The sequence below is a fragment of the Lepus europaeus genome, chromosome 7 (genome assembly GCF_033115175.1).
Source record: "Lepus europaeus isolate LE1 chromosome 7, mLepTim1.pri, whole genome shotgun sequence".
NCBI lineage: Eukaryota > Metazoa > Chordata > Mammalia > Lagomorpha > Leporidae > Lepus > Lepus europaeus.
Window position 1 is genome coordinate 33,457,195 of NC_084833.1, and position 22,580 is coordinate 33,479,774.

At 35.5% G+C, this 22,580-nt stretch overlaps 1 protein-coding gene across 2 annotated transcripts in view; it reads right to left on the minus strand.

Moving 5' to 3' along the window:
- ELP4 (elongator acetyltransferase complex subunit 4) overlaps positions 1-22,580 on the minus strand; it is a 276,483-nt gene that overhangs the window by 110,715 nt on the left and 143,188 nt on the right. The window contains exon 10 of one of the 2 annotated variants that reach the window (XM_062198050.1): positions 18,161-18,271. The exons of the other annotated variant lie outside the window; for it this stretch is intronic. Coding sequence (XP_062054034.1) covers positions 18,176-18,271 — 96 coding nt within the window. The 3' untranslated portion in view covers positions 18,161-18,175. Of the gene's footprint in view, positions 1-18,160; positions 18,272-22,580 lie in introns of those variants that run through there. 2 annotated transcript variants of the gene reach the window in all.

Here is a 22,580-nt window from a genome sequence, read left to right on the forward strand (position 1 = left end):
AACTATAAAATCCTAACAAATAACATAGAATAAATTTAGGTGGGCTTGTGTTTGGCAATGACTTTTTAGATGAAAAATTAAAAATCAAGGTCTGTAAGAAAAAAAAAGACCTAATAGGTTGGAGCTTATTAAAATGATAATCTTCTGCCCTGAGAAAGAAATTGATCAGTGGAATGGAAAGACAAGCCACAGACTGGAAGAAAAACTAGGATACACACTTATCTGATAAAGGACTGGTACAGAAAATATATGAAGAACTTTTAAAACTCAAAAAATAAGAAAAAGCAAGCTAACAAAAATGGCGAAACATCTAAAGAGATGCCAAACCAAAGAGGACAGTGGCAAATAAGCATAAGAAAAGGTGTTTCTCAGCATATGTCATCTGGGGGTTGCAAGTTAGAACAACAACAAGGAACTACTCACACCAACATTAGAATGGTAAAATCCAAATCACTGCTGACAGCAAACACTTGTAAGGATGTGGAACACAGAAACTCTCAGTGATCGCTGGTGAGAATGCAAAATGGTACAGCTACCTGGGAAGTCAGTTTGGCAGATGCTTACAAAGCTTACTCTTAACCATACAATTCACCAGCAATATTCCTTGATATCTACTCAAGTGAGATGAAAACTTATGTCTATACACAAAAAACTCTACATACAGATGTTTATGGCAGCAGTTTTATTCTATACTGCTAAAATTTAGAAACAATCATGATGTCTTTTAGAAGAAAAATGGAAAAACAAATGGTGGGATGGCCATACAAGTACTAGTTAGCATTAAAAAGAAATGAGTTATCAAGCCACAAAAAGACAAGGTGGAATCTTACATTCATACTGCTTAGTGAAAGAAGTCCATCTAAAAGAGCTACATACTGTATGATTCCAACTATGTACGATTCTGGAAAAGGCAAAATTGTTAAGATAGTAAAGATGGTAAAAAGATCATTGGTTGTTTGGGTTTGGGAAGGGAAGAGGGAGTACAGGAGGAGGAATGAATAAATGGAGAATGTGATATTTAGAACCATTTCACTATTGCATATGATACTATGATGGTAGATATCTGTCATACATTTGTTAAAACCTATAAAGTGTCCAACACAAAGGTTGAATCCTAGTGTAAATTATGGATTTCAGTTAATAACAATGCATCAGTATTGGCTCATCAGTTGTAACAACTGATGAGGATGCATCCTCTAATGCAGGATGTCAAAAATTGGGGAAACTGAGGAGAGGATGGGTGGGAGAATATAAGAACTCTATATTTCCTCTTCATTTTTCTCTAAATACAAAACTCCTAAAAAAGCACATGGTAAGAATTAAAAAAGTACTCCATATTAGTGCTAAGTATTACATTGCATTTTTGTTTTTGTTTTTTTTTTAAAGTAGTTACATTGATATAAAGATCTATTTTTGTGGATTATGATGCAAGCAGACTTTTAAGAAACTACTGTAACCATACAAAAACTAGAATGTTTTCTAAATTTTAGTGTGCTACATAATATAATGCAGAGGACTTAATATGGAAAAAGAAGGCCAGCACTGTGGTGCAGTGGGTTAAGCTGCAGCCCGTGATGTTTGCATCCCACACAGGCATCAGTTCGTGTCCCAGCTGCTTCACTTTGGATCCAGTTCCCTGCTAATATGCCTGGGAAAGGAGTGGAGGATGCCCTAAGTACTTGGGCCCCTGTCACCCACGTGGGAGACCACAGTGAAGCTCCTGACTCCTGGCTTCAGCCTGGACCAGCCTCAGCTCTTGCAGCCATTTGGGGAGTAAATCAGGGGACAGATGAACTCTCCCCCCCTGTAACTCTGCCTTTAAAATATAGTAAATAATCTTTTTCAAAAATGGGGAAATGCAAGCCCTTTGGGATTTACAAAGACTTTCCCATTGGTATGTGGACATGGGCAGTTTCAAAGGAATTTAATTTCAGATCCTTGATTTCTGTAGTTATTCTCTTCTAAAATTGATCTACTTGAAAATGGACCTACAGTCTTCAGGTTCTCCTCCACTTAATTTACCTTGACAAAAGGAAGTCATAGTTCTCACCCACCCTAGATCTTAGTGTGGTACTATGCTCCCACAATTGCAAAACAAACACAAACTAAAAGGGCTTGCATCGTGTTTCATAACAACCATCGGACAATCTCATGGCTATAACAAATGAAGAGACTATCTAGAAACTGCTCATCTGAATTTAGAAATGAAGTCAGACTTTTTTTATAGTTAGACAATGAATGCCAATTAGGCAATGCTATAGATCTTTTCTATTAAGTGAATGAATTAAATTTTTACTTCATTGTTATGATGAAAAGATATTAAAGCACATAACTAATAGATCAGAAATTATAATACTATTTCCATTTGCAATGAATTTTTTATATGTCAACAATATGTGAGAAAATGCACAGTTTTTTTTTTTAAATGATTTATTTATTTTACTTGAAAGGTGGAGTTACAGAGAGGGAGGCAGAGGAAGAGAGAGAGAGAGAGAGAGAGCGCGAGAGAGAGATTGAGATCTTCTACATGCTGGTTCACTCCCTCCCCAAATGGCTGCGATAGCTGGAGCTGGGCCGGTTGGAAGTCAGGAGTCAGGAGCTTCTTCCAGGTCTCCCACGTGGGTGCAGGGGCCCAAGGACTTGGGCCATCTTCCACTGCTTTCCCAGGTACATTATCAGGAAGATGGATTGGAAGTGGAGCAGCTGGGTCTCAAACCGGCGCACATATGGGATGCTGGCACTGGCAGGTGGCAGCTTAACAAACTAAGCCACAGTGCTGACCCCAATATACAGCTTTAAAAATGATTTTAGGGTGCCAGCATCTTGATCCAGTGGGTTCAGCTACCACCTATGACACTGGCAAACCAGTTCACATCCTGGCTGCTCCATTTCTGACCCAGCTCTCTGCTAATGTCCCTGGGAAAGAAGCAAATGATGGCCCAAGTACATGGGCTGCTGTCACCCACTTGGGAGACCTGGATGGAATTCCAAGATCCTGGTATGAGCCTGTCCCAGCCCCGGCCATTGTGGCTATTTGGGAAGTGAACCAGTGGATGGAAGATCTCTCTCTCTCCCTCTCTCTCTCCCTCTAACTGTGCCTTTCAAATAAACAAAACAAATCTTAAAACAATGATTTTAGGAGCAGACATCGTGCCAGTGGTTTGAGTGCTGCTTGGGAAGCCTGCATCCATACTGGAGCGCCTGCTTTGAGAGTTGACTACTTTTCTTCCAGTCAATTACTGCTAATGTGCACGCTTGAGAGGCAGCAGAGGATGGCACAAGTACTTGGGTCCCTGACACCCCAAATCTGAGTCAAGTTTTGGACTCCTGGTTTCAGTCTGGCTTAATCTCAGCTGGATGTTTTGAGAGTGAAATTTTAAAAGATTTTAAAAAATGACTTTTTGAAAGTACTACAATAAAAATATGAATAATATGGCTCTTAACATACCACAACACTATTTCACTTTTTAAATTATTTCTTCTGTTTCCTTTGTTGTCTTTGAGCAAGTTAATTCATGTTATTCAATGTCTCACTTATACAAGCGATCTTCAAAAAGTTTGTGGAAAATGTGCATTATCTTTTAATTTTATTTTTCCACGAACTGCTTGAAATACCCTTGTATAGTTAATCCAGATCTTTTTTGAAGATACACATAATATTGCAAATACTCTTTTCCATCAATCTAAAAACAATATCACTTTTCTAGAGGTTGAAATTACAATGTTCCAAAGCTACAGTCTTGATAAACCAGTTTATATCTCTAAATATGTACTTTAAAAGAAGAAACAGCATTAGGAAATTAGTATCCAATCAATTTACTGTTAATGCCATGCAACTGTTTCAGTAATTATTCTTTAGTGAATATAAATAAGAATCCTGAGATTGACTAAAATTTGCTAAAAGTAGTCATAACCCAGAAAGCTACAAAGAGGACCTGGCCTTTAGAGTTCCTTAGGGACTTAAAAACTCAGCCATTCACTCTAGATATGACTCCTGGCAAGTAACTTAACCTCTCTGTCTCCTTAGCTGACTTTGGGGACTAGTTGTAGGGAGCAAATGAGATAATACAGCCAGTGTACCTAGTACACTGTCTAATACATATTAAGTCCTCAATAAATAGCAGTAACAAGTTATCTTATTAGAATCACTAAAAGCATCCAAATTTGTTCATTCTTGTACATAACTTAAGTAGGGCAGGCAGAAGGAATAGATAACTAGAGAGAAACTGAGATTTACAAACTCACTTATTTAAGAATATTCACTGAACACCTTACCACATGTCAGACATTATTTTAAACAGAACAGAATAGAAAAAAAATCCTTATTCTTTGAAGCCCACACTCTAGCACAGGATGATGGACAGTGAACATAAACAGGAAAATTACATGGCATATTGACAGGTGATGATGTGGGGCCGGTGCCGTGGCTCACTTGGTTAATCCTCTGCGGCGCTGACATCCCATATGGGCGTCGGATTCTGTCCTGGTTGCTCCTCTTCCAGTCCAGCTCTCTGCTGTGGCCCGGCAGGGCAGTGGAGGATGGCCCAAGTGCTTGGGCTGCTGAACCCGCATGGGGGACCAGGAAGAAGCACCTGGCTTCTGGCTTTGGATCAGCACAGCGCCAGCCATGGCGGCCATTTGGGGAGTGAACCAACGGAAGGAAGACCTTTCTCTCTGTCTCTCTCTCTCACTGTCTATAACTCTAACTGTCAAATAAAATTTTTAAAAAAGGTGGTGATGTTACGGGCAAAAAAATGAAGCAGATTAAGAGTAACTTGGAATGGCAGAATGGGGGTACCATGCTACTTTAAAAAGAATAGTTAGAAAAAGCCTCTTTAAGAAGGCGATGCTTTAACAAATATTTGAAGGCACTGAGGATATGAAAGAAATGAAATTACAACATTTCAGGAAAAGGGGGCGGGCAGCAAAGGCCCTAAGGCTTCACTTGTTCAAGCAAGGAAGCGAAGCCAGTGGGGCTGTTTTGGAATCAATGGTGGGAGAGGAATAGAAAACAAGAGTAGAGTTAAGGCAGCTGGGTCACATAGGGTCTTGGTGGCCACTGAAGGACTTCTGAGTGAGATGGCAAATCAACAGAGTTTTGTGCAGAGAAATGACGATGATCTGTCTTATGTTCTGAAAGAGTCAGCCTCCTGACTGCAGTATGAGAACACAATGAAGGCAGTCAGGGTCAAGGGTAGGGTCTAGTTAGGAAGCTATTAGGATAATTCAAGACAAGCACGATGGTGACTTGGGTTGAGTGGTGGCAGTGGAGGTTGTACAAACTATTTTAATTATGAACATATTTTAAAGCAGAGTCAATAGGATTTTCCTGTCAGATTGGGTGGTGGGTAAACAGTGATTTATCTGATTTAATTTGGGAAGCAATCTTCCTCTACACACCTGAAACAGGCTGTATGACTCTGGGGGTGATAGAAGTGAGGGACTTCGGGGTCAATGTTGTGGTATAGCAAGTTAAGCCTCCACCTGCGATTCTGGCATCCCATTATGGCCCCTGCACCCACATGGGATACCTGGAAGAAGCTCCAGGCTCCTGGCTTTGGCCTGGCCCAGGCACCGCCATTGCGGCCATTTAAGCAAAACAGTGGATGGAAGATACTCACTCTGTAACTTTACCTTTCAAATAAATAAATACATACATACATCTTAACTTTCAGTATAAGTACCTAAGAGCATAAGTGAGAAAAGAAACCACCAAGAGTGATTTCCTGCAATGCTTACATTATAACATTTATTAATTATATATATATTATATAACAATAATTAATTATATTAACAGCATGTATGTTGAATAAATGTATATGTTTTTTAAAGATTAAATGTATTAATCAATATGTTACTGGATTCTCATGACTCCCGGGGGCAAGAACTCTGTCCATTCATTCTGTCACAATCTCCACTTTGCCACCCTTGCTCTTCACTTGACAGTGACGGTTTTCCCTATGTGCAAAGAATTTACATGCTAAGGAAACCAGATGGACAAAGAAACTACCTTTTTTTCTAGTATTGCAATAAAATAGGCAAAAGGGAGTTACAGTAGTTACCATGTGTTTAGCTCCAGTAATTTCCAAAGTTTTTTTTAATGCCACATTGTATACAAACATATACAGCATACTTTATAATCCAGGTGCTTTTGTTTGTTTAGGTATTGGAAACCTGAATTCATGAAGTCATTATTACTGCTATTACATAAAGAGGTAAGGTTCACTAAAACATAATATGGATAGATGTTAATTCAGTTCATAAATGTAAAATTAAATTATTTCAGAATTTCTGTTCCTGAACAAATCATACTTAATTCTGTGAGTCTTGGGTTTGAGAGAAAAGCCATGCCCTGGCATTTTTCAGAGGCCTTAAGTGAAGTGTTATAAGGAAAAGACTTTTACCTCCATTTACTTCAAATCTCAAAATGTATTAACTGGTAAATAAAGAAAAATGGTTGGCAAGTCAAGCAAAAATGGTAACTCATTAACAGTTTTATAAATGAGCCTTCTTGTTGCATATCAAGTGTTTTTGCATAGTTTTCTAAATATACTCATGAAAGAGACTTATATTCAAATTACATAGAAATACAAGTTTCCTCATTTTCCACTTTTTAACAGAAGAGAATGTGTCAACTGAAGACATGGTGATGACTGGTAGCATCAGACTTAAAGGCTTTCCTATTAAAATGCCAAAAGCACGCAAGCAATTTAACACACCTACTCAGAGGCAATGTTTGCCATATTTAGTAAGAGAACAATGTGTCTCAGTGCTCCAGTGTGAATTCTTTATTAAATAAGATGTTTTATAGTGCTACAGTGTTCAGAATTGTCTCAAAGGTTTATTAGACAATGTTCTGTCAAATAAGATTTTCAAGAAGTTCTACAAAGATCTTGTCCTATTGTTTGCTTCTATTAAAAAACACTACCGGTGACTTGACTTTCTCCAGTCTCCGCAGTCAAGACACTGAGAACGGCATGCAGTATTCTCCGTGCAGGACACCTCTGTGGGTCCTACTTTTGTTTTTATGACCGCACACTACATTTTTGTATGGTTCAAGGCCATCTTAAATAAGAAATTGTATTTTAATAAGGAGATTTCTAATATGAGTAATAAAATGAATAAATTCAAATATAATGAATAATACTTCCAAAGAAAGCCTTCTCCAGTTAAGTTAAAGAGAGTAATTATGAACTAATTAGCATTTCATTAGATCAAGAAGAATCAAGAAGTAAATACTAGCATATCATAGTGTACAGAAACCACAGTGAATGTTAAACATTTTTGGCATGTTTAAATATACACCAACAGTATTTTCTTTGAAGTAATTTTTATCTATATCAAACAATGAAGTTTTGATACTTAAAATGGAGTTTAAAATGATGATGGATAATGGGATTAGGGTTTGGCCTTAAAAAAAAGGCAACTTAAATTTCATAAAAAAACTACTGTCATATTGTGATAGTTTTATTAAATTTGGGTTTTATTTATTCACACTTAACAGAATATCATCAGCTTATATGGAAGCCATTAGGGCAAACTGTGCATGTGATGGTTGTTTTATTGAATTATTACTTCCAATCCATATATCTCAGTAAAAATCCTATCTAAAGAGTTATATGTAGGTTTTTCCACAAAGTAGAATAAATACCATTTCTAATATACACCATTATAAGAAAATCCCCTTAAACAAAAAATGTCCAAGTCCTAAATAATTACTTGACTAAAAAATTAATCTAGGTTTAACTAACAAAACAATTTGAACAATTCTTTGAAACTCATGTAGAGAAGGACAGAGAAGTCCTTTATGGAATCACACAATAACTAAGTCATTCTAAAGTACACTAATGGTGGCTCCACTGCCATGAATTACTTAAGTCTTAGTCCACAAGAGTATGCTGGTGAAAGCCATCAGTGTCCTTATAGAAGTTATTTAGAGGTTTCCTTATCCTATCTGAAACTGAGGTTGAAAGATGGACTAAACTGTCACCAGCCTGGCTACTCTACCCACCTCATCCACCATTTATATTCTCAGAAAAACAAAAAGGGACACCATGCATCTCAAAGCCAGTTTCTGCTTAAAACAAAGTTCTTGGTTGGAGTGACAGAATGGTAATATTGCAGCAAACCTACAGTTTGGTGACTTATTTTAGCTGCCAGCTGTTAAACTGTAAGCCACTTGGCTACTTAAGAGGATCACAGAATTGTCCATAGCACAGCCAGGGAAGAAAAGTACTTTCATAGTCACTTCACAAGTCAGTCTTCTTGCTTCTTTCTACCTTGAGATGCTGCAGCTATTACTGACCTATTACTATTACTGTGTGCCATTAGAAAGGCCACTGTAAGGATACATGCTTTGTGGGATTTATGTCGTGTGCATCTAAACATGCATATGTGTCTGTGAGAGTAATTATGTGCTAGGCCAAGCTGGGCTGGATTTTTGTTGGTGCCCTGTAGTCCAACTGGCATAAAGTAGGAAAGGGGGTAACTACTTTATTTACAAAGACATAATAACTTACTTATGTCTAAATTTAGCAAGTCATTATCTTAGTCTATGAAATCATATATGATGCATGATGTTTACTTTTAATAACTGATAATGTGTGATTTTACTTTCAGTGGCTTAGGTGATATGAAATGAATAATTACATACTTCCCATTGCAAATCTTAAATACTTTCTGATGGCACTAGGCTACTTAAATCATTTCTGCTCTTAACTTTGCATGTCAAATGAGACACAAAAGTCTGTCTTTTTAATTCTGTACTCTAGTGTAGACACATTAACTTTTTTTTTTTTTTTTTGGTACAAAAAGCTTCTAAGTGGACTGTTGTGCTTCATGTTTGAATGTGTAAGTAAAGAAACCATTCAGATAACTTTTCTGGTTTTATTTTGAAAATCAGGCTGATGTGTAAGAAAACCAATGCCCTTTAGTTTCTATTTGAAATTTTTAATTATAAGCATTATACATTTGAAAGGCATCTTAAATTCGGTATTATCTCAGCCCTACCTTTATTTACTTTTATATAATTATCCCGATGAAAGACATAATTGTGGCATTACAGAAAATTACTAAGCTTTTGTTTTTATGTTTCTTACATGATAGACACATTACATACGGATTAAGGCAATAAATCTCTAACTAAAACAGGTAAGAGTTAATAAAAAGTAGGAACTCTGATTCCTGTTTCTTGGTTAGGAAAAACAGTGATTTTGGGAAAATATTTCAGGAATAAAATTTCAAGATAAATATTTCTAAAAGATACAAAAATAGTTATTTTAATACCCAATAAAAAAATCTGAAAATCAGTGACTCTTGACACTATGGAAGAAGCAAAAGATCCCCTTTGCTTGAATTTTTTGTATTGTATTACTGTGGAGTGTAATAAAGACAGAATCCTTATGCAACATTTTTGTCCTCATCCTTCATGTCTATAGCATAAAATTATTACTCATAGAGGGAGAAAGAGTCTCCTATTTGGAAAACAATGAGGCTTATCATGTAACAATTAGAAGGAGAAATCATCTTCCGTAAATAGCAGAGTGGCTCAAAATCCTCTAAAGGAATGGAAAGAGAAGATGGCAGGGACACAATACTTTGTAAACTGAATTTTAAACAATGATTCAAATTATCATAAAATAATTAATCATGTTTCACTCAAATGATAATAGATATAAATGTCAATTGACTAGGAACAATGACTATGTAAACCCTTGGGATATTACTATCCAATGTTATCAAGATGTTATCAACTTGGCACCTCCCCTCCATTTGAAGGGTACATTTAAAATGCTCAGATGGTCTGGACTTAATTAGTCATCCTGATAGGTACCCACACTGAATCTCTACCATATGTCCATAGACAGAGGCACATAATACAGATTTTTAAAATATATTTAAATTTGAATTAAAGTTATTTGACAGGGTTTTAATGTATTAAGTAACATACGTACTCATAAAAATTGTTTTGTATCAGTCAAAGATTTAGACTGAAGTCAGAATATCTGGCAGGGAGGGGTGAATGGTGTGAAAAGGAGCTAGCAAAATTTTCACCTGGAAGGAAAGAATGAATTAGGTGTGAAAGTTTTCTTAAAAAAATATCCAGGTGATGGATGGGTGTTTTGCCTAGCAGTTAGGACACCTGCATCCACTTCTGGAGTGCCCGAGTTTGAGTCCCAGCTCAGCTTGAGTCTAGCTGCCTACTGATGCACACCCTGGGAGACAGCAGGTGATGGCTCAGGGTAGTTGGGTCCCTGTCAACCACGTGGGAGACCTAGATGGAGTTCCTGGCTCCTGGCTTTAGTCTGGCCCTCCTTGCCATCCATATGGGAGACCTGGATTAAATTCCCAGCTCCCAGCTTTGGTCTGGCCCCTCCCCAGCTGCTCAGCTGTTGCGGACATTCTCTCTCTCTCTCTGTTTTCAAATAAAAAAAAATCAAAATATTTTTTAAAATTCCAGGTTGAGATGGGGGAGTATCCCAAGTAGAGGTTATAAATCCTTAAAAAATAAGAAACATTTTGGTAAGTAGGAGAAATTTAAACAGTTTGATTTGGGCTGGGAGAATTGGTTATTAATGCTCTTCCCCAAAGAGAACCCATATGAAGAGCCAGTTGAAGATGCAGTCAACTATTTAGCAGAGTTCCACATATTATTAGTTTTGTACTCATTCAAAAGAATATTTACTATATACTTGTTGTACAGTAGACCCTATGTTAAGTGCTACGGATGCATATATGAATAGCAAAAAGACAGTTTGTGCTCTTGGCTTATGGTATAGTGAAAAGTCACCAAGGCAACAGGGAATTACAATAATGTTGTAAATGCTATAATACAGACAACTTACAAGGTACTCTGGGAGCAGAGGTGAGTTACCTGATTTAGTCTGGAATAATCAGCAGTAAAGAGATTTTAGAGGAAAAAGTGACATTTAACTTGATGACTAAATTTAGAGTAAGATTGATCTAGCAGGAATATAGAGTATTTTTGGTATTTACACAAGACCTGGAAATGATAGAATGGGCACAGTGGGGACTGGAAGTGAAAACAGTCAAGCTGTGCCTTGTTGGTTAAGGCAAGAGGTGAGGCTGCAGACAGAGTCAGATCTTAAGGGCACATATTTGAACAAAAAATATTGGACCACATTAAGAATTCACCTAAAGATAGCTCCATAAATATTTACTAAGTGAATTAATAAATACTTAAGGTTGATCTCACTCTCACATAATCAGTCCTTGAAACTTCATCTGATCCAGCATGAACATTACACTGAAATAACAAACTGCTTTATCCTATGGGAGGATATAAAAAATCTGACAGATCCACATTTGTCATTACATTTTCTCTAGTGCTCTTAAAGACACACGTGCACACACAGCGTACCAAAGGAAATTTAATGCTGATATTTCAAACATAGAAAAGGGAATTATTTCAATGGGAAAGACCTATTCCTTTATGATGTACAGAACAAACAAATGGCTGGAGTGCTGCAAATCATTTTGCTAAAAATAGTCTGAATAGTAACTTTGCCATATGTGATGGTGTTAAGGCATCTTTCAGGGTAATTTTATATAATTTACTGATTAAAAAGCATGATAAGTTTTCTTCATTGTCACACTTTTGAAAAATTTTATTTATATTACTTTTTATTTGAAAAGCAGAGAGACAGAGAGATATCTTCCATCCATTACTTTAATCCCCAAAGGCCTGCCATCCGTCACAACTGGACCAGCCTGAAGCCAGGAACCAAGAATTCAATCTGGGTTTCCAACATGGGTAACAAAGACTCCAGGTACTTGAGCCATCATCTGTTGCCTTTCAGGGCGCACATTAGCAGCAAACTAGATCAGAAGTGGAGGAATGGGGACTAGAACCAGGCAGTCTGATATGAGATGCGCATGCCCTAAGTGTTGAGTTAATTGCTGTGCCAGGCCAGCGCAATGGCTTAACAGGCTAATCCTACGCCTTGCAGCGCCGGCACACCGGGTTCTAATCCCGGTTAGGGCGCCGGATTCTATCCCGGCTGCCTCTCTTCCAGGCCAGCTCTCTGCTATGGCCTGGGAAGGCAGTGGAGGATGACCCAAGTGCTTGGGCCCTGCACCCGCATGGGAGACCCGGAGAAGCACCTGGCTCCTGGCTTCGGATCAGCGTGATGAGCCGGCCGCAGCGGCCATTGGAGGGTGAACCAACGGCAAAAAGGAAGACCTTTCTCTCTGTCTCTCTCTCACTATCCACTCTGCCTATCTAAAAAATAATAATAAAAATAAATAAATAAATAAATAAAGATAAAAAAATAAAAAATTGCTGCGCCAAACACCTGTTCCCTTATCACATTTTAAAATAGGATTTATGATATGAAATGCCTAGCCATGGAAGCATATTAAAAAGATTACTGGAAAACCCAAGCAAAAAGTATAATTATTTAAGTATTACACAAACACCAATATGATTTCCTTGTTTTCCACATTTAAATTAAATAAATTCTTCTTTCCAAATGAAGCAATTACTTTTTTGGATGATAACTATTTCAATAATTACCATTTTTAAATTTTTCGACACTTACTGTAAAGCAATGTAATATTAACTCTTCTGATTAGAAAATAGATGCTTGTGTGAAAAATTGAAGCAATTTTATTTTAAAAAACGATGTAGATGCATCCTATAATAAAAAGTACATTTAATGATCATATAATTAGATGGGTGGAGTAACTGGGTATGATAAAATGAATGGATCACAGAGTTTACTGCCTAAGTGCAAAATTAAGTCTGCCTACCATGAATCAGTGTATAAGTTCGACTTTTTTCATTTAATTGCTTTTGGAATATCGGATATATACATATATATATATATATAAATAGTTTGTTAATTTATTTTGATAGTACTAGCTCTTCTTTAGAAATACATGTTACTCAAATTATATAGCAGCTTCCTGGAAAAAGTAACATAGTTGAGATTTTAAAAAGCAGAAATACTTAAATGATTTGACAGTGTTTTTCAGGCTGTTTATTTCAGATGACATTATGAAAACCTTACATAGCTCACTGGCAACTACTATATTAGTTAAAAAAAAGTAGAAATAACAGCTAATGCATATTAAGCTTATTTGTTTAAAATAATTTACATTACATTCCAAAATATAAATGCTTCACTCACCATCCTGACTAAACAATGATCTCTGTGACATCAGGAATTTAATTTACATAAGTTCCTCAAATACAGATGAGGTTATCTAACATTAGGTGCTTTAGAAAACATTGTGTAGAATACATTAATGATTATATGACCATTTAATAAGATAATAAACAATATTTCCTGTACTAAAAGGAATCTTTAAAGGGAACAATACACTTTATTTATTTTTTTCTTTTTTAAAAAGATTTACTCATTATTTTACTTATTTGAATGACAGAGTTACAGAGAGTGGTAGAGACAGAGAGAGAGGTCTTCCATCCGCTGGTTCACTCCCCAGATGGCTGCAAAGGCTGGAGCTGCACTGATCCAAAGCCAGGAGCCAGGAGCTTCTTCTGGGTCTTCCACGTGGGTGCAGGAGCCCAAGGACTTGGGCCACCTTCCACTGCTTTCCCAGGCCATAGCAGAGAACTGGATCAGAAGAGGAGCAGACGGGACTAGAACAGGTGCCCATATGGGATGCCGGCACTTCCGGCCAGGGCTTTAACCCACTGCACCACAGCGCCAGCCCCAACACACTTTAATTAAAAGTAGAGGACAGGGGCTGGCACTGTGGCATAGTGGGTAAAGCTGCTGCCTCCAGTGCTGGTATCCCATTGGGCACCAGTTCAAGTTCCAGCTGCTCCACTTCTGTTCCAGCTCTCTGCTGTGGTCTGCGAAAGCAGTGGAAGATGGCCTGAGTCCTTGGGCCCCTGCACCAGCGGCCGTTGGGGCCAACTGTGAAGTGAACCAATGGATAGAAGACCTCTCTCTTTTTCACTGCCTCTCCTTCTCTCTCTGTTAACTCTGAAATTCAAATAAATAAATGAATCTTAAAAAAAATAAATAAATAAAGGACAGGGCCTGGCACTGTGGCTTAGAAGGTTAAGGCTCCACCTGCAATGTCTGCATCTCAAACGGGTGCTGGTTTGTGCCCTGGTTGTTCCACCTCCGACCCAGCTCTGCTATGGCCTGGGAAAGCAGCACAAGATAGCCCAAGTCCTTGGGCCCCTGCACCCATGTGGGAGACCTGGAAGATGCTCCTGGTTTGTGGCTTTGGCTTGGTCAAGCCCTGGCTGTTGCAGCCATTTGGGGAGTGAACTAGCGGATGGAAGATCTCTCTCACTCTTCTCTCTGTATTTCTGCCTTTCAAATAAATAAATAGATCTTAAAAAAAAAAAAAAAAGTAAAAGACAACCAGTAATAAAGTGAAGTGTTGGCTCTGATGGCCCATTTAGAGCTCTACTGGCCAAACTTTTCAGGTCATCTGATTTCTTTAGGTGGACTCATGTTCCAAACAATCCAGGACAGATTAATACAGATTCCAGGCCGGTGCCATGGCTCACTAAGCTAATCTTCCGCCTGCAGTGCCGGCACCCCAGGTTCTAGTCCCGGTCGGGGAACTGGAATCTGTCCCAGTTGCTCCTCTTCCAGTCCAGCTCTCTGCTGTGGCCCGGGAGTGCAGTGGAGGATGGTCCAAGTGCTTGGGCTCTGCACCCCATGGGAGACCAGGAGGAAGCTCCTGGCTCCTGGCTTCGGATCAGCGCAGTGCGCTGGCTGTAGCGGCCATTTGAGGGTTGAACCAACGGAAGGAAGACCTTTCTCTCTCTCTCTCTCTCTCACTGTCTAACTCTGCCTGTCAAAAAAAAAAATACAGATTCCATTTTAATAGTAAACTTATCTATACGTGCTCTACAAAAAACAACTTTAAAATCAAATGACTTCATTCAAAAGAATTCAATTATTCCTTTTCCAATTTAAATCTGTTGTTCACTAGGTCCTCTATGTTGTTTACAAAAACTTCCTCTACTATCAAAATTTTCAAATATATCCTTGAAAATTACTTCAGATTTCTTTTTTCCAGGGTGTTAATAAGTCCTTTAACCTCTTCTGGACCACCACTTCAAAGCCTCTGATATTTTCTGATTCCAAAGAAAAGACAAAAATAAAGCAGTAAGCTGATTTTTTAAAGCAGACACTCACTTTTAGACTTTATATAGGAATAGTAAAAATGGTGATTAAGGCTAAATAAGAAACCTTTATACAATAAATTAAAGTGCTTTCTGCTATACTTTTCAATGTACTGTTTCTACAAATCTATTTTTTAATTTTAAAGAATTTGAAACTTTGAAAAATATCTCTATACTACAATGAGAAGATTAATGTCTCAGAAATATTTCCATAATATGAAAATGTACTGAGACACATCAAGAACTGGTAAATTCTGGTAAGAGTCAAATATTAACTGAACATCTATGATACTTAGTTGCAGTATATAAATGATAGACCTTTTTTTTGGAAAACATGATCATTCTAAAAAATTTTATGGTTTTAGCCACACAGTGAAGCTAACCTATAGAAAGTATTTGTATATTTACCTAACATTTTTGTGTAACAATGCTTTGTAGTATAGAAAGAATACAACTGAAAATCAGAAAAATGGGGAAGAGGGAGGGGAAGAGAGAAACAGAGGGAGAGATCGACCTCCCTTCTGTTACAGGCATAGTTTAAGTCTTGTGTCACTAATAAAAGGACCCTCCCTAACATATGGAGTAGTTGCCATGTCCTCAAAGGGATGGTCTGCAGCTATGTTCACCTCAGGCTCATCAAGAAGAGGTAAACTGTCAAGTGTAATTTCAGTCATAGGGTGGTTGGGTTGAGACAGATTAGTGGTATGCAATCATGATAGATAGTTTATCCCACTCCAAACTGCCGCTTGGGAAATCCTGAACTCAAATGAACAGAGGCTCAGTCATTATTAGTGTCAAAAAGGTACACAGAGACAAAATTTGGTTGGCAGCATGAAAGATGATTCAAGGCGAAAAAGTGACCAATTCCATGTACAAAATTGAAATTGAGAGGCATACTACAGTTTGGAAATTCTTTATATACTAGAATAGTCATATATTATTAATTGCTGATTCATATTTATAATGTGTTTTTCTAAAGTAATGTACTTTTAGAGAGACAGTAGAAATTACATGTGTTTTCTTACTCCAAAATCTTTATTCTCATGGTGATGCAGAATAAGGAGTTCCCTTTATATACAGGAATAAGACAGCAAAAAAGTTTTTTTTAAATATATGATTTTTAGGACCTTTCTTTCAGTTGGGTATTCTAGGAAATAATTCTTTTAAAAAGAGAAAACTTAGCTTTGTGGAACTATTGTAGTGCTCAAATGTTAGACAGTTGGATGACTTTCTTAGAAAGAAATTAGTATTTAATAAAAACATGAACTTAAAATGTGGAAGAACATAATCTAAATAACTCTCCAAATATTTTATAAATATTGGAATACATATGTTCATAAAGTGTAAAATGCATTATTCTACTAGCAAACACAAACTTTTGGTATCTTTAAATCAGACTCTCACCCCAACCAAATATCCACAAAAAGAATGTCCTCAAGTGTCAATGCCTGAAGTGATACGCTCTGACAAATCTAACAGCTCTTTCTGTGTCATTCCTAATGCACTTGTCACTCAGTATTATCCATCCTCATTAATGACAATGGGAAAGTTTATCTTGGGAACACGTTTTAAATCATCTACTCTTTACAATGGGACCATGAAATCTCTTACAAAACATGAGGCGGGAACTACTCTGACAACAAAACCCCTTCCTGGCAGCTTTCTTCTTAATTCCTGTTCAAGAAGTAATCTGTTTATTATAAAATCATACAGAACAATATATTAAACAGAATTTGAAACAAGAATAGCTAGTGTGATTTTCAAGCTTACAAGTATTTTTACAACATTTTTATTAGGCTGAAAACACTAAGTTGAGTTCTTTTTATGTAGTTTCATGCCATATTTTCTATTCTACATTATAAATACTTTTGAAAAGGAGTTTTATTTTACCTAATTTTGAAATAATTTTCAAACGCCAAAGATAATGGTCTTTATATAGTTATTTAAAAACATGATTGTTTCCATGAAATTAATTAAAACAATTCTGAGTAAAATCGCCCTCACATTTACATTTCCTAACTAAAATGCCAACATATTCCAAGTCATGAGGAACAGTGATTTTTCTACTTACTACTTGTTGAATTCTCTATTTAATGGTGTGTTAGGCTTGTGATTATAAAGAAAATAGAAAGTCTGTCATTGTAAAAATTAAGAGAAAAAAGAAAAGGAGAAGGAAGAGTGGGAGTGAGAGATGGAGGGAAGGTAAGGTGGGAAGTATCATTATGCGCTTAAAACTGTATAAAATGAAATACATGAGATTTGTTCTCTTTATGTAAGTAAAAGAAAAAAGAAGAAAATATAATCTTACCAGTTCTAACATTTCTTTTAATAATGTATTTATATTATAAGCTTCAGCATGATCTTGTTTTTGATCAAGAAATTCTTGCAGTTTTTTAAAAAAATAAAATGTAAAACAAGCAAGGCTTGGTCCATAGTGTTTACTTAAATTTATCATTTTAGCTTTATCAGACACTATAGTGTGCTAATGAACAGTTAACTTTTGTCTATTTTTGCTGATAAAATCAATATCTCTTAAAAATATATCTTTATGTTTCTTAATATTCAGTCACCACAGCTTTAATGCTACATCTTGATTAGTTTATTAATTTATTTATGGTTAGATTATAAAGAACTTTGAAAATAGCAATTTCGATTTTCTCTTAATCATCTGAATTTATCTTTGTATTCATATATACAACAAATCTAGGTTGTTAACTTTGATTCATAAAGGATTTTTATTTCAGAATTTGACACTGCAATATTTCTAATTAGTCTTTTATTTAAAAAAAGAAAAAGGATTCCTTTAAAAGATGTTGTTTAAAATTATATGGGCTTCATGCTTAAGATTCTTAGATGTACAATAAATACCACAAAGTAGCAAATTTAGTTTATAATGATTCATAAGAGAAATATAAATCCATGGAAAACTGACAATATATACATAAATTATAATTGTTCCATATAGATATTTATTATGAATCCAGTAATATTACACATAAAACAGCAATTTATGAGTCACTTCAGAAAGCAGGATTAGTACTAATGGGGTTGGAGGTTGTGTTGGCATCTGAAGGAATCTGGCAGACTGAAGTGGGGTGGCTCTAAGAAGGTGAGTTCCAGATGATTCCAGAGAGACTGGGTGAGAAATGATGTGCACACAGTAAGAACCTGAGGTTGAAGCACTTTAAATTCCCTTCCAATTTTAACCTTTAATGGAATCTAGGTATCTTCTAAGACACTTCATTAATTATACAAGTGAAAACTCCATATCTAATTAATTTGTATATTCATTAGTTTTCAAATAGAGCTTAATTTCAGGACTGTAAATCATATCCCCAGGCTGACATTTCTCTTGGTAAATTTTCTGTAAAGTATTTAGTCCTCTAAAATAATGGTTCTTCTTTACAGCCAATTTCCCTATAAATGATCAGATAATCAGATTTTCTGGCTTTGTAGGCTATAAGATTTCAACTTACTGATGTATTCTGAAAGCAGCCACAAACAACATGAACAGGCCTATGTTTCAATGAAGTTTATTAAAAACAAAAACAAACAAAAAACTCAAACAACCAGTGGGGTTGAATTTGATCCATGGGTCATAGTTTGCTAATATCATGCTCTAATGCAACAGTGACAGTTTGTCTAATAGTGGCTCTGCGTACCCAACTTTACATGGATCAAAGCATGAAGAGCTTTCCAATAACTGGGAATAGTTCAAAGCAAAGAATAGTATAAAGCAAAGAAATGGCCCAAATTTGTGGTGTTATGAAGAGCAGGTTATAATTCCAAAATATTTTTAAACATACTTTTTCTGTTTTTTTGACTGAATGAGAAGCATGTTAAATTAATAGGATATGTGAAAGAAATGCATTCAATTATAAATTTGACAATACAAAGTTTTCATTCTGAATGTAATTGTCCTTAATTCAAATTTTTATCTGGATCAGAATGGTTTTCCAAGAAGAAATTATATTTAAAAATTTTTTTATTTGAAAGGCAGAGTGACTGAGAGACAATCTTCCATCCACTGGTTTACTCCTAAAATACCTGCAACAGCTGGTCTGGGCCAGGCCAAAGCCAGGAGGAACTCCGTTCAGTTCTTCCATATGGGTGGCAGGGACATAAATACTTAAGCCATCATCTGCTGTCTCCCAGTGTATGCGTTACCAAGAAGTTGGAAAAGAAGAAGAGGCGGGATTCAACCACAGACACTCAAATATGGGTTGCTGGTGTCTCAAACGAGTGACTTAACCTACTGTACCATAGGAGGAAATTCTTAAGAAACCAAACTAGAGAATCAGATTGGAAATTGTCAGCCTCATATGCACAAAGACGTCAATGGGATCATTCTCCAACAGATAGTCCTAGATTCTAACAGAAGTGATATTAGTTACTCTGCTTCTAACATGTATTTAAATTGTAATATACATATAATATCCATTTTACATAATCATTTCATTCCTAACCCAAGTCTCACAGGTCTTTAATAATATTTTTCCTGTTGAAAACATAGGCAATAAAATTACTCACATTAGTTACAGAAGGCCAGCCATATTAATAGGAAGCTTTATTGGGTCAATAGGGAATAGAAAGTACTATTACTATAGATCAGGAAATTAGGATTGATTCCTGCCTCCCCTGGAGGACTTTTTGAAACTTAGACTAAATCTAATAGTTTATACAGTTATTACAGAGTAAAAACCCCACACTGATATTTATGAATTTTGAAAATTTATTATCAAATCTTTAAGATGAATCATTCAAAACTGTTCTTAAATAGCAATAAGATGAAATAGTTCTCAAATAGTAATAATGAAATCATAATTCAAATAGGTATTACTCATGTATTAGCTAAAAATTATTTCCTTGTTTCCTATCTGGGGTTTCTTAAGAAACCCCAGTTCTTTATATCAGCAGTAACAGTTCATTATAATATTATATTATTATATAGTTAATATTTATTGAAGGTTATTTTACTTACATAAAACCTCACAAATCTATTAAACATCTATGGAAAACTGAATTAGTACCATCACGCCATTCTGTATAATCTGAAATGGTCAAATTTTTATAGTCACACCCTTTAATACGTTTTAGGCAGTGTCAAGGACATTCATTCGTTCATCCATTCATCCAATATTTGTTAAGCACCCACATGATCAGGCAATGAATTACAAAAAGGGAATACAATGATGAATAAAACAGATTCAAGTTTATGCCCTAAAAGAACCACATTTCCCAAAGCTTTGATACTTTATAGAGAGGCTGAAGAGCAACAGAAACAAACAGAATAGTACAGGATGGATATTCAAGAAGGAAGTAAGGAGCAGAGAATATTACTTGGATCAGGAATATTCTTGGCTAATCACTTCATGGTTAGCCTTAACATTTTTATTAGACTAATCAGTCCTACAGGGTTTTAAAGGCCAATTTATCATTATTTATTTGATTCTTGATTCAAACCCATTATTAAATTATTTTTGTTCAATTAAGATTTTGTTTGGTACTGAGTAGAAAATTAATTTTTTGTGTTATTTATGATAGTAGACAGCAATTAAGGATATGTGGTTGCTGTGTCCAAATACCCAAAGGCAGAGGGAAGAATCTAGAAAGTACTGGATATATTTACTTCATTATTATATTTTTACAATTAGATTTTTCTTGAAACTAAAAAGTGATTTGTACCTAATAAATATGTATATAACACAACCTAAGTTTATCAAAATTATAAGGAATAAAACATTTTCTTTATCAGTTTTTTATTCTGAAGATTTAATGTATTGAAAAATCAGGTGACTGAATTCATTCCATATGGACAGTCACTAGTACTTTATTTTCTTTTTTTTTAATTAAATTTTTATTTAATGAATATAAATTTCCAAAGTACAGCTCATGGGTTACAATGGCTTCCCCCTCCCAAAACTTCCCTCCCACCCACAACCCTCCCCTTTCCTGCTCCCTCTCCCCTTCCAATCACATCATGATTCATTTTCAATTCTCTTTATATACAAAAGATCTGTTTAGTATAAATTAGGTAACGATTTCAACAGTTTGCCCCCATATAGCAACACAAAGTGAAAAAAAAATACTGTTGGAGTACTAGTTATAGCATTAAATAAGAGTGTACAGCACATTAAAGGCAGAGATCCTACATAATATTTTTTTAAAAAATTAATTAATTTTCTATGCCATTTCCAATTTAACACCAGGTTTTTTTTTTTTTTTTTCATTTCCAAAGTCACTAGTACTTTAATTTAGACCACCATTCACTTTTGTAAGCATACTGGAAAGGTCACAAAATATAAAGTAAATCACTATCTAGTTTGATTCCTTTTTTATAACTATTCCTGACACGTTTCAAACTTCAGTAGAGAAGAAAGGGACTATATTAATCTTCACCATTTTGAAACATGATAGTTTTATGGTAAAGGACAATTTAACACTATTAGTGTGCTATGTTTTGCTATTCTTAGATGGGACACATATTGTTAAACAAACATGTGTATGTATATACTATAAAGCTGTATTTCCTTAAAAGCTGCAATTACATATTCTAATAACTTTCTATCCCAGCTGTTCAACATTTTAGCAATTTGTGAAAATATTAATAAACTAAGTATTGTGTTAGCCTTTTCCTTTGCCTAATGCATACAAGATAAGTTGATCCATTTATTTATAGGCTCAACAAGGTCAATCCATTTCATGCTATAGCCCTGACTCTTCACAAAGATCTTGTAAATGAGTAGCCTATTACAATATTTACAAATGATCTTTAATTGCAGAAAAAGATTTTTTGTTAGAAGCTTTTTCAGTGCTACACCATAGCTACAGTATAAGTTAGAAAAATATTTCTTAGGTTATTGAGCAGAAATGGCAGAACAAAAAATACACTCTTTCAACATACACAAATGAAAAGATTGAAGCTTTTAAATCGATAATGCAGTAATGCCTTTTAAGTAACTATTGATCAGAAAGATAAGTTTTTCCTCCATCATACAGGAATTGAGTATTTGGAACATTTATAAACAACTAGTTAAAAAGAAAAAAGTTAAGCAAATACAACTTTGCTTTTAACAGTCTTGGAAATGGACAATGACATAAAAATTAATATTAGCTTCATTCATAATAGAAACATTTAATGTTTTTAAGATATTTCTATTTTTTCTAAATGGTTATATTTCTAAATGGTTTTATTACTTTACAATATTCAGTAAAGAATCCTGTAATCCTCCCCACTACACTCACATATATTCTACGTATTATTTATATTATATTTATATATTCTAAGTATTATTTATATTAAACAATGACATTGAGAATACTTCTTCAACAAACTATAGGGTAAGACATTTCAGCTGATTTACTCAGAAATTTCTGATAAGTATAATATATTTTGGATGGTCTTACAAAAAAATTAAAACCAAATACTTAATTTCATTAAACC